Raw genomic sequence first — 12743 nt, 5'->3', positions numbered from 1 at the left:
GGTTCAGCATCCACACTGGTCCCAGGGGAGCAGCCAGGAACCCTGACCTTGCAAATCCAATGGTTAAGCTTTAGCCTGCGCCTTACTTGACTATCTGCCTTTGGCTCTCAGAACATCCTCCTCTCCTCTCCAGCTGCCCTTACTTTCCTTCACTGGCCCTGTCCTCTTCCTGACCTCTACGGGTGGTGTAGGGGACAGGGGACAATGACTTCTTCCCTATCAAATATTCAGATCTATCCAATATGGTTGCCACTAACCACATGGGCTGTTTAAAATTTAAATTGATTAATATTAAATAAGATTAAAATTTCAGTTTAACAGTCCTACTTGCTACATGGCAAGCACTCAATAGCCACATATGGCTGGTGGCTGCCATACTGGGCAGCAGAGAACATCATTACAGAAACAGTTCTACTGGCAAGACTTCCTTAGACGGGTTCCTCCAGTCCCTCATCTTTAATGCCATCCGCAAGCTGCCTCCACACCTGAATACCCAACTGCCTACTCTCCATCTCCACATAAATGTCTAATAGACATCTCTAGCTTGACATGGACAGACCCAGTTCCCAATCCTCCCTGCCAAACATGCTTGCCCTTCTCTCTCCATCCTTCCAGTTGCTCAGGCCAAATACCTCGGAGTCACCCTTGACTCTCTTATTCCATTACAATCCTCATCAAGTCCATCCTCAAGTCCTACCAGCTTGACCTTCAAGACAAATCCAGAATATGACCACTCTTCCCTACTTCCATGGTCCAGTCACCAGCATCTCATGCCTCCTAACTAGGGTCCTGGCTTTGGCCCTGGCCCCTACAGCCTGTCCTCAACACAGCAACTAGACGGATCCTGCCAACCCTTAAAGCAGATGGGGTCAGTTCCTCTGCTCAAAATCCTTTTGCTGTCTCACCCAAGACAGAATAAAATCCAGATTCCTTACCCTTAGGGTGGCTGTTACCTCCCTAGCAGTCTTTATCATTCTTTTTTGTTTTTGGCTGCGTTTGTGGGATCTTAGTTCCCTGACCAGAGATTGAACCCGCGCCCTTGGCAGTGAAAGCACAGAGCGCTAACCACTGGACAGCCAGGGAATTCCTTTTATTTTTTTACACTTAACAATGGTTAAATTGGTAATTTTTTAAAAAAATTATTTATTTATTTATTTTTGGCTGCGTTGGGTCTTCGTTGCTGTGTGCGGGCTTTCTCTAGTTGTGGCGAGCGGGGGCTACTCTTTGTTGCGGTGCGTGGGCTTCTCATTGTGGTGGCTTCTCTTGTTGCAGAGCACAGGCTCTAGGCACGCGGGCTTCAGTAGTTGTGGCTCACGGGCTCTAGAGCACAGGCTCAGTAGTTGTGGCGCACGGGCTTAGTTGCTCCACGGCATGTGGGATCTTCCCGGACCAGGGCTCAAACCTGTGTCCCCTGCATTGGCAGGCAGACTCTTAACCACTGCGCCACCAGGGAAGTCCAGTAATTTTTATTTATGAGTTTTTTTTTTGAAGTATAGTTGCTTTACACTATTGTGTTAGTTTCTACTGTACAGCAAAGCGAACCAGCTATACGTATACATATATCCCCTCTTTTTTGGATTTCCTTCCCATTTAGGTCACCACAGAGCACTGAGTAGAGTTCCCTGTGCTGTACAGTAGGTTCTCATCAGTTACTTATTTTATACATAGTATCAATAGTGTATATATGTCAATCCCAATCTCCCAATTCATCCCACACCCCCCAGGAATTCCCTTTCTTATCATTCTTCTCTTCAAGCGTTCGGCCCCAGTGACCTTGGAAACCCACCAAGTTCATTCTCCCCTGCATGTGCTTGCTATGCCCCCCATCTAGACAAATATCTTCGAGGCTCACCCCCTCAATTCACTGAGGTCTTGGTTCAAATGTCATCTCTCTTGAGCAGTGCTGTCCAATCCAGCAGCCACTAGCCACATGGGGCAAATGAAATTTAAATGAGTAACAATCAAATACAATGAAAGATTCATTTTCTTGACATTATGCTAAGTGAAATAAGCCAGTCACAAAAAAGACAAATACTCTACAATTCCACTTATATGAGGTAGCTAGAAGAGTCAAATTCATAGACAAAAGAGAATAGAAGTTATGAGGGGATGTGGGAGGGGTCATGGGGAGCGGATGATTAATACAGAGTTTCAGTTTTGCAAGGATGAAAAGACTGTTGCACAATAATGTGAGTATGCTTAACACTATTGATATGTACACTTAAAAATGGCTAAGATGGTAGATTTTATGTCAAGTGTATTTTACCACAATTACAAATTTTAAAAAATTTAATTGATCAGGGGCTTCTCTGGTGGTATAGCCATTAAGAATCTGCCTGCCAATGCAGGGGACATGGGTTCAAACCCTGGTCTGGGAAGATCCCACATGCTGCGGAGCAACTAAGCCCGTGCGCCACAACTACTGAGCCAGTGTGCTACAACTACTGAATCCCACACGTCTAGAGCCTGTGCTCTGCAACAAGAGAAGCCACTGCTGTGAGAAGTCCACTCACTGCAACATAGAGTAGCCCCTGCTCAGTGCAGCTAGAGAAAGTGTACACGCAGCAATGAAGACCCAACGCAGCCAAAAATAAATAAATTAAATAAATTAAAAAATTTTTTGATTGATTAAAATTCAATCTCTTAGTTGTAAAACCCACATTTCAAGTGCTTAATTAATAATAATAGCCACATGGGAACTAATAAGAACCTACTGTATAGCACAGGGAACTCTACTCAATACTCTATAATGACCTATATGGGAAAAAAAATCTAAAAAAGACTGGATATATGTATATGCATAACTGATTCACTTTGCTGTATAGCAGAAACTAACACAACACTGTAAATCAACTATACTCCAATAAAAATTAATTAAAATGAAAGAACAAATGATGCTGGGTTAATAAATTGCCTCATTCGTTTAAAAAAAAAAAAGGGACTTCCCTGGCGGTCCAATGGTTAGGACTCCGTGCTTTCACTGCAGGGGACACAGGTTTGATCTCTGGTCAGGGAACTAAGATCCCACATGCCATGCTGTACAGCCAAAAAAGAAAAAGAAAATAAAGCCAAATGGGTCTGGTGTCTGCTGTACTGGACAACACAGCTGCAGAACACTTCCATCAGCATAGGAAGTTCTATTGGACAGTGCTGGTCTAGCAAAAATCTCTCCAGACCAGGCTATCTAAAATCATCATTCTAGACCTTTAATCCCACTGTCCTCCTTTCCATGGTAATGTGACTACCTGATCATCTACTATAGAATCTACTTCACTGATTCTAAGATGCACTGTTTTTCTCCCCATATTTTATCATCCATAAAATTAGGAGGCATCTTATCATCGATGATGTGTTGGTTTAATGGGCAGTTTATGTAAAATTCAAGTGTTCAAGTGTTCATCTTATGTTCCAATGGTCACTTAGATTCATTGAACTACAGAACTATCTGTTTGCCTGATCACTGGTTCTGTGATGCCAGGGGGACTTTCTTTTGCTCACAGCTGTACACACAGGGTCTCCGTGAAGCTTGGTCCTTAGAGGTCTCTTCGTAAACATTTGCTGAATGAATGAATCAGACCCTGCTAAGCTCTGGTGACAGGCTACAGCATTTGGTTCGGGTTCCTGGGCACACCTGAGGGGGCCTGGCAAAAAGTGGTATCAGGGGAATTCCCTGGTGATCCAGCGGTTAGGACTCCACACTTTCGCTGCCGAGGGCCCCGGTTCGGTCCCTGGTCCGGGAACTAAGCTCCCGCAAGCCACACGGTGCAAAAAAAAAAAGTAGTGACATCAGGACATAAGATCCAGATTCAGAGCAAACGCCTGGCATTTGGAGATTGGAATTAGAGGATGGACACAGAGGTGGTGTTTCCAGATAGGAAGAAAATGAAGGGGACCATGCCCCTGAATCACCATGGAGAAGGGGCTTCCCGGGTCCCTGGAGGCCTGGTTACTAGGGAGCAGCCCCTACTTAGCGAGAGGGCCCCCAGAAGTGACCGGGGCTTCTGGAATGCCATGGGAGGGGGACCCAGGCCTAGACAAGCCTGGTTTGCTCAGTTAGGGACACCAGTCAGTCCTTAGAACCCAGAGGCCTGGTGTATCCCAGAAAAAATGATGAGCTCTTCCATGGAAGATCCTATTCCCAACAACAGGGAGGGATAGGGCCTTCTAGACCACCAGGGGAGAGGGGCTCAGACCTCTTTGGCCTCCCTAAGCCCCGTGAGTTAGGGAGACTCCTTCTTAGCATTCAGGCCCCAGAAAGGTCAGAGCCTCAGCGTTAGCCTGGGTCTTGGGACTCCTTCCTTACCATGCAGTATGAAGAAGGTCTTGGGGTTAAACCTGTTGGGGTCCAATCCATCCAGTTCCTCCCATACCTCCTTCAACTGGGCTTGGCTGCCCTGTGGAAGGGAGAGCCGGGGGCTCGTGAGCAAGAGGTCTGGGTCCCATAGGATAAAGCTAGAGAACCCTTTACCCCCATCCCTCAAAAGTCATTCCCCTCAAGAAAACTACAAATCCCAGCAGCCCCTGGAGGCAGCTGGGTACATTAAAAGGGGCCTTTTGCCTCAAGGTCTGCTGGGAGTTGTAGTTTTTCAGCTACTTTCTTGGGGCGCTTGGAAAGTTGGACATGGCTGTGGGGGCGGGGGTAGGCATGAATGGGGGTCCTTACAGGCACATTGACTTTGGGGTGTTCTCGGTGCCGGCGCTGTTGCTCTTCCAGCTTCCTCTCTGCCTCCTTTCGCTGCTCCTCTCCCAGGGACTCCAGATAACGGCGTCTTTCGTGTTCCTTGAGCATCTCGTAGCGCTTGAACTCTTCATGATGGGCTGCGTCGTACTGGGCAAGGTCCCGGGTGGCCTGGGGAAAGGCAGACGGTCACTCTCACCTCACTTCTATGCCCAGCCCCTAATTCCAAACTCCGAATGCCAGGCCTTTGGCTCTGAACCTGGCCCAGCTTCCACGTGTGCTGGGTCTTATGTCCCGATGTCACTTTTGTCCCATAATACATAGCCTCCTCTCTTCGGTCAAAAGACGAGGATGGTTACACAATAGCAACTTTAACCCACTTCTTTCAAGTCCTCCACAATCTCAAGATCTTGGAGGAATAAATAATAAGGAACAGCACATGAGGTGACTTAATATGGAAAGCAGTACAGCTAGGGGGTAAACAACATGAGGTCTCTAATTATTCTGCCCAGGGTTCAAATCTAGGCTCTGCCATGTGAACAAATCCTGCTAGCTGTGTGACCTTGGGCAAGTTACTCATTCTCTCTGTGCCTCAGTTTCTGCCTCTGGAAAATGGTGATAACAATACTATACTGGGTTGTATAGGGTCCCCCCAGAATTCATGTGCACCCAGAACCTCAGAATGTGACTTTACTTGGAAACAGGATCTTTGCAGATGTAATTAGTTAAGATGAGGTCCTGCTGGATTAGGGTGGGCCCTAATTCTAATGACTAGTGTCTTTACAAGAAGGCTACAGAGAAGACACAGAGAGACACAGGGAGAATGCCACGTGATGGTGGAGGCAGAGACTGGAGTGATGTGTCTACAAGCCAAGGAATGCTGGCAACCCCCAGAAGCTGGAAGAGGCAAGAAGCAGAGGCCTCTAAGGAAACCTTGGTTTTGGTCCAGTGATACCGATTTTCAACTGCTGGCCTCCAGAACTGTGAGAGGATAGCTTTCTGTTGTCTTAAGTCACTGAGTCTGTGGTAATTTGTTATATGGCAGCAAGAGAAAATCAATAGAGCTGTTGTGTGGGGAACAGATGGAGGTTCTCAACCTGGGGTGACTGCGGTCCCCAGGGGACAGCAGTCAATGTTTGAAGATATTGTTGGTTGTCACAACTAGGAGAGGTCTACTGGAATCTAGTTGGTAGAGGCCAGGGATGCTGCTAAACATCACACAATGCACAAACAGCCCCCAGAGCAAAGAATTATCCAGCCCCAAGTGTCAAGAGTGCCGAGTCGAGAAACCCTGCTGTTGAGTGTGGAAGGCAGAAGCAAGGAGCCCATCTCTGGGGTTGAGACCAGGAGAATGACAGAGCAGCTGCAGGAAAGCGGACAGTTTCTGGAATGTTCTGGAAATAAGAGGCAAAACCATCTCTCGGCGACGAAGGTCAGGCATGGACTCAATCAAATGGCTGCTATTATCTTTATGGCCACTAGATGGAGCTCCAGTCAGCCAGAAAAGCAGGCTGAGGCTCAAGTCAGGCAGAGAGGTAGGTTCTGTCCTGGGGGTGCTGGGGAGCTACAGAAGGGATGTGAGCAGGGAACAGGCAGGGGCAGACCTGAGCATCCCGTGCCACTCCCCAGCCCCGAACCTGGCCTTCCCGACGAGGCAGGGCTGTAGATCCTACTTCTCACATGAAGACTACGTTTGTTTCTGTGCTGCTCTAACAAATTATTATTTATCGTGGCTTAACACACACTCATCATCTTACAGCATGGAGGCCAGGGTCTGAAATCAGTTTCACTGGGCTGCAATAACAGTGTTGGTAGAGACGTGCTCCTTCCAGAGACTCTAGGAGAGAACATTCTTCTTTGCCTTTTCCAGTTTCTAGAGCTGCACACGTGCCTGTGGCCCCTTCATCCATCTTCAAAGTCAGCAGCAGAGCCACCTTGCTTTGGTCGCCACACTGTCGCCCTCTAATGTAGTCAGATCTCCCTCTGCTTCCCTCTTTTTTATGTTATGTTATGTTATTTATTAATTTCTTTGGCCGTACCACATGGCTTACGGGATCTCAGTTCCCCAACCAGGGATTGAACCTGGGCCTTGGCTGTGAAAGCCCAGAATCCTAACCACTAGGCCACCAGGGAACTCCCTGCATCCCTCGTACAAGGACCCTTGTGATGACACTTAGGGCCCACCTGGATAACCGAGGCTCATCCCCCCCATCTCAAGCTCCTCAGCTTAATCACAACTGCAAAGTCTGTTTTGCCACATCAGGTCACAGAGCCAGAGGTTCTGCAGACAGCATGTGACGTCTTTTGAGGGGCCATTATTCTGCCTACAGCAAGGACACAGAGGGAATTCCTGCCCCCAGTTATAGGGGAGGGATTTGAATCTAGATGTGAGTGGAGCCAACCCCCCGACCCTGACACACACGCACACAGCTCCACTTTCCTGTAGAGAATCTGGGGAAGGTTTTTAGGCACAACCAGCCCTTCTGCAGCCACTGGCCTCAGAGAACACCAGGCAGGGGTGAGTGGGCTCACATCCCAGCCTCTGCTCCCTTCTCCCCCTCTACAAAGCTTCCCTCAGTCCTCTGCCCCCAGGTCCCCCTCAACCTACTGTCTGGATCAGCAGCTCCAGGTCCCGGGCCTCAAATGTGTGCTGATTCTGAGGGTCCAGGTGTTCAAATTGCTTCAGGAGGCTCAGGTGATCCAACTGTACATCTGGATGAGAGGGAAGATGGGGTGGGGGGTGGTGAACAACTCATGGAATGTTCTTTCTTTCAAAATCCCTATCCTGTGGGAATTCCCTGGAAGTCCAGTGGTTAGGACTCAGCGCTTCCACTGCTGGGGGCCGTGTTCGACCCCTGGTTGGGAAACTAAGATCCCACAAGCCACGTACAAACAAACAAACAAACAAACAAACAAAAATTATCCTGGGCTGGATGTGCTCTAAAGGAGGTCACAGAGGGCACAGGAGAAACCCACAGAGGATGGCCTGAATGAGCCTGGAGCAATCAGGGAGGGTTTCCTGGACGAGGTCTGATGCTGAAAATAATAATAACCATGATGATAACCAACATTTATCAAACATGTACTATGTGCCAGGCTGTGCTCTAACTATATTAAATATATTAATGCATTTACTTTTCACAAAAATCTCACATAGGTTCTGTGATTATCCCATTTTATGGATGTGAAAACTGAGGCCCAGAGAGGGGAAGTGACGTCTAGGTCACCATCTAGGAAGAGGCAGAGTGAGGATTAGTTGGGCTCCAGAGCACATGACACTTTATTCTGTTATGGGTTGAATTGCATGCCCCCAAATTCACAGGGAGGTTGATAGCCCCCAGTATCTCAGAATGTGACCTTATTTGGAGAGAGGGGCTTTACAGAGGTGATCAAGTTAAAATGAGGTCATGGGGATGAGCCCTAATCCCATATGACAGGAGTCCTTATAAAAAGAGAAAATTTGGACACAGAGGGAAGACAATGTGAGTAGACGTGGCGGGGGCGGGGGGTAGGAGTGGCCATCTCCAAATCAAAGAGAAAGACCCAGAACAGATTCTCCCGCACAGCCCTCGGAAGGAAACCCCCCCCCCCACGCTGACACCTTGATTTTTGACTTCTGGCTTCCAGAACTGTGAGACAATCAATGTCTATTGTTTAAGCCACCCGGCCTGTGGTACTTTGTTACAGAAGCCCTAGCAAAGTAATGCAGCCTCCTTGTACGAGAGTTTCCCGGCAGAGAGGGAGAGAGCAGGACACACTTGGCACGCACTCATCCACTGGACACACATCTTGAGAGGCCTCCTGGGGGCCCCCATGTGAATCAGACCTGGGCTTGCACCTCCAGTGGCTCCTGGGCTGGTGGGGGTGAGAGGCACACACAGGAGAGGCAGCTGGAATCCAGGTGACTCAGGCTGTAGTGGCGGCAGCTCTGGGCCTGAGTGAGCCCAGAGGAGGGACAGACCCAGGAGACAGGCACAGATCAAGTCTCATAATTCATTATTCATGCCACAGATATGTGTTGAGCCGTACTCTGGGCCCGACCCTGTGCCTAGCACTGTGGACACAGCAGGAACCAGATGGTGACGGCATCTGTCCCCTGGAGCACCCGGTAAAGATGGAGAACAGGTGAGTAAGGGACAAACACACGACCACAAAGGACTCAAACAAATGGAGGACTCTTCACGCAGGACGGTCAGGGCAGGACGAGGGAGGCGACATCTGGGCTGAGACCAAAGCTCCACTGGCCATGCCAAGAGCCCCGAGAAAGAATGTCACAGGCAAAAGTCCCAAGGTGAGAAAGATGTGTTACCCTCCGTACTAAAAATGCTGATGCCAGAGGGTCGGGTGAGAGGGCACACATGTAAAGGGAGGGGCTGGGACAGGCGTGGCAGGGCTCAGCTTGGCCTCCAACTAGCAAGGAGTGTGGACTTGATCCTGAGGGCACTGGGGAGCCATGGCTGGTTCTGAGCACAGGAGGGACAGGATTTGAACTGGGTGCTGTGATAGGCTGAATAAAGGCCCCCCCCGCAAGATGTCCACATCTGAATCCCTGGAACCTATGAATATGTGATCTCATGGGGCAAAAGGGACTTTGCAGATGTGATCAAATTAAGGATATTGAGATGGGGAGATGATCCTGGATTAACTGGAGAAGGGGGCTAAATGTAATCCTTGTAAGAGGGAAGCAGCAGGAGATCTGACTACAAAAGAATGCCATGTGATGACTGGAGAAAAACGCTACGCTGCTGGATTTGAAGAGGTTCCCAGCCTAGGAATGAAGCCTTGGAAGCTGGAAAAGGCAAGGAAACAGATTCCCCCCCATAGCACCTCCAGAACTAACGGAGCCCTGCTGACACCTTGATTTTGGCCCAGTGAAACTGATTTTGGATTTCTGATCTCCAAAAGGTACAGAGAATAAATGTGTGTTGTTTTAAGCCACTAAGTTGTTGCTGATTTGTTACAGCAGCCACAGGAAATGAATCCAGATATTAACAGGATTCTGTTAAGAACGGCTGTTCTACGGGAAATAGTGGGAAAAGCAAGGGCGGCGGCAGGGTGCCCAGGGAGGAGGAGACTGCGCTGATCCAAGTGGGACCCAGTGACAGCAATGGACGTGGAGAGAAGTAATCAGATTCTGGAGATTCCTGAGTTGTTGAAGGGACAAAAGTTGAAGTACATAGCTTAGCGTATGGGATGTAATAAGCAACCAACTGATGGGAGGGATTTTTTCTCATTCATGACAAGGGAGCATCCAGTTTACCAGAGATCAAGTCAGACTCCGAAACTGTAGTAATTAAAACAGCAAGACAGAGAAGGCATGGATGGTTATGCAGAAGGAGGCCAGAGACCATGCCCGTCTGGTCACCTTAGAGCCCCAGCACCCTGCTCAGTGCCTGGCACAGAGTAGAACTCAAGACATATTTGATCAATGGATAAGAGGCATCAGATAGGAATGAAAACAAAGCTCAGCTCTCTTACTGACCCTTAACACCATCTACCAACGTTCAGGGTCCCCATCTGTAACACAGGAGCCTCAAGGGGGTCAGGAGATGAAAGAAGAAGCTGGAGGTAAATCTCAATAAAATGGGATTGTTCTTACACTTAGTGATGAGCCAAAAGGTGCCCCAGGAGTACCAGAATATCCCACAAAGCTACAATGAGTAAAACAGCATGGTCCATTGTAGCCAATGGATGCAAACAACACATATCCATCAATGGATGAACGGACAAACTAAATATGGTAGATCCAGACAAGGGAATATTACTTGGCCCTAAAAAGGAATGAAGCAGTGATGCATGCTACAGTGTGGATGAACCTTGAAAATATTACACTAGAAGAAGCCAGACACAAAAGATCATTTATCATATGATTCCATCTATACCAAATGTCCATAACAGGCAAATTTATAGAGACAGAAAGTAGGTTGCCAGGGGTGCGGGGGGGAATAGAGGGGTGCTAGTTACATGGTCTAGTGATTCTTTTTGGAGTGATAAAGGTGTTCTAAAATTGACTTTGATGATGGTTGCACATACCTGTGAATATACTAATCACTGAACTGTACACTTCAAATGGGTAAATTGTTTGGTACATGAATCATATCTCAATAAAGTCATTTAAAAGAAATAGCATGGTCCAGACGCATGCTCCAAGAAACTATATCTAGGAATGTTAGAAATAAGATGGGATCTTGGAATTTAAATCCACTCAAATCTCCCTCTTCCAGGTACATTTTTTTTTCTTTTCTTTCTTTGTTTTTCTTTTTTAGCCATACAATTAGACTATAAAATATAGCCTCACATATAAATGCCAGGAAATTAGAATCATTCTAGTGGGGGAGAGAGAGAATAAGTAAGCAAGGAAAAATACAGTGTAACCTGTTGAACTTCCTGACTTTGATCACTGTACTATAGTATTGTAGGAGAACATTGTTGTTCTGAGAAAAATCACACTGAAATATTTAGGCATAAAGGAATACGGTGTCTGCAAGGAACTCACAAATGTGAACTACAGATAAATGGAGCAAATGTTAACAATTACAGAATCTGGGCTAAGGGTATTTGAGAGTTTTTGGTCGTATTCTTGCAACTTTTCTGTAAGTTTGAAGTGACATCAAAATTTTAAATGACCCTGATTTGTTAAAATAAAAATTAAAAACACATCAAAAACCACCCAAGCAACTAAAATTACTAACATCTCCCGAGTAATGTTAATAGTAGATTGTGCTAGGAAGAAAACTTGATCAATCTTCCATGCAGATTTTACAGGGGTGGAGAGAATGAGGCCCCAGTTGGCTCCACCTGCCAAAATCACCTGGAGGCCAGGGAGGGAGGCTGCCCCATGACCCCCAACATCGCCAGCTCCACCCACCCCACCGGCCCTGCCCACCCCACTGGCCTGCTTACTGGGCTCCTGCTGGGCGTCCATCTTGGCCTTGAGCAGCATCCGCAGCCTTGACACCTCCTGCCGCTTGAGTTCATCCAGTTTGGTGCGGACATGGTGGCTGACGAAGTCCAGCTCCCGGCTCAGCTTCCCGCTCTGCCCGGAAGAGAGGGGACACAAATCAGGCTGCCCTCTCTGGAGCCTTCTACCAGCTTTCTGATAGAAAGCTCATCACATCACACTATGATGAGTCAAGTCCTGCCCTGGACTCACTACTTTGAAACGTCTGATGCCTCCTGGGGTTCCCCAGAGGTCCCGAGACAAGATTCCAGCCCCTCAGCCTGGCATTGGAGGCCCTTCTTATTTCCCGTCACTCATCGGATCACACACATGGCTCACGGCCCACTTCCCACTTCTAGGCCTTTACACATGCTGGTCCCTCTGCCTGGGATTCTCCCTGTCATTGCTTTCCAAGCCTAACCGGGTCCTTACAGTCCTTCAAAACTCAAAGCATACTATAGAGCACAGGGAACTCTATTCAATATCCTGTGATGAACCATAATGGAAAAGAATATGAAAAAGAATACATATATGAAAAAAAAAGAATACATATATGTATAACTGAGTCACCTTGCTGTACAGAAGAAATTAACACAACATTGTAAACCAACTATATCTCAATAAAATTAAAACAAACAAGCAAAATAAACTCAAAGCAGATGGCACCTCCCTTGGAAGGCTCCCCGACAACCCCCTTGACGCCACCACACACACACACACACACACACACACACACACACACACACTCTCTCTCTCTCTCTCTCTCTCTCTCTCTCTCTCTCTCTCTCTCTCACGTGCTGAGCAGGGTGCCTTCTCTGAGTTATCTCTTTCATCACTTTGGATTATGTCTGTTTCTCAATTGTGCTGACCCCCACCCCTCCCCTTCTCACAGTCCCCCACCCCCGTGGCTCCCCAATGCCCACAGGACCGAATCCCTGGGCCTAACACTGAAGATCCTGCAAGATCCTGCATCTGCCCATGCCTACCCCTCCTCCCTGCCGGCCCCGCTCCAGCCCCATCCCTCTGTCTTTATGTCAGTTATAAGGAGCCACCAGCAGACAGCTGAAAGTACCAGAATGCTTCATTGGTACACACAGTTCTACTTTGAAACGTCACTCTTCCCCG

At 47.7% G+C, this 12743-nt stretch overlaps 1 protein-coding gene across 1 annotated transcript in view; it reads right to left on the bottom strand.

Annotated features, from left to right (window-relative positions):
* The window catches only part of NUCB1 (nucleobindin 1), a 20127-nt gene that overhangs the window by 2419 nt on the left and 4965 nt on the right, over window positions 1-12743 (bottom strand). Inside the window, exons 3-6 of the mRNA XM_007463328.1 lie at window positions 11582-11714; window positions 7287-7390; window positions 4664-4849; window positions 4304-4394 (exon numbers count right to left, since the gene is read on the bottom strand). Coding sequence (XP_007463390.1) covers window positions 4304-4394; window positions 4664-4849; window positions 7287-7390; window positions 11582-11714 — 514 coding nt within the window. The remainder of the gene's footprint in view (window positions 1-4303; window positions 4395-4663; window positions 4850-7286; window positions 7391-11581; window positions 11715-12743) is intronic.

This window comes from Lipotes vexillifer, unplaced genomic scaffold (genome assembly GCF_000442215.2).
Source record: "Lipotes vexillifer unplaced genomic scaffold, Lipotes_vexillifer_v1.1 scaffold802, whole genome shotgun sequence".
Classification (NCBI taxonomy): domain Eukaryota; kingdom Metazoa; phylum Chordata; class Mammalia; order Artiodactyla; family Lipotidae; genus Lipotes; species Lipotes vexillifer.
This window is presented reverse-complemented; position numbering and strand designations above follow the sequence as displayed.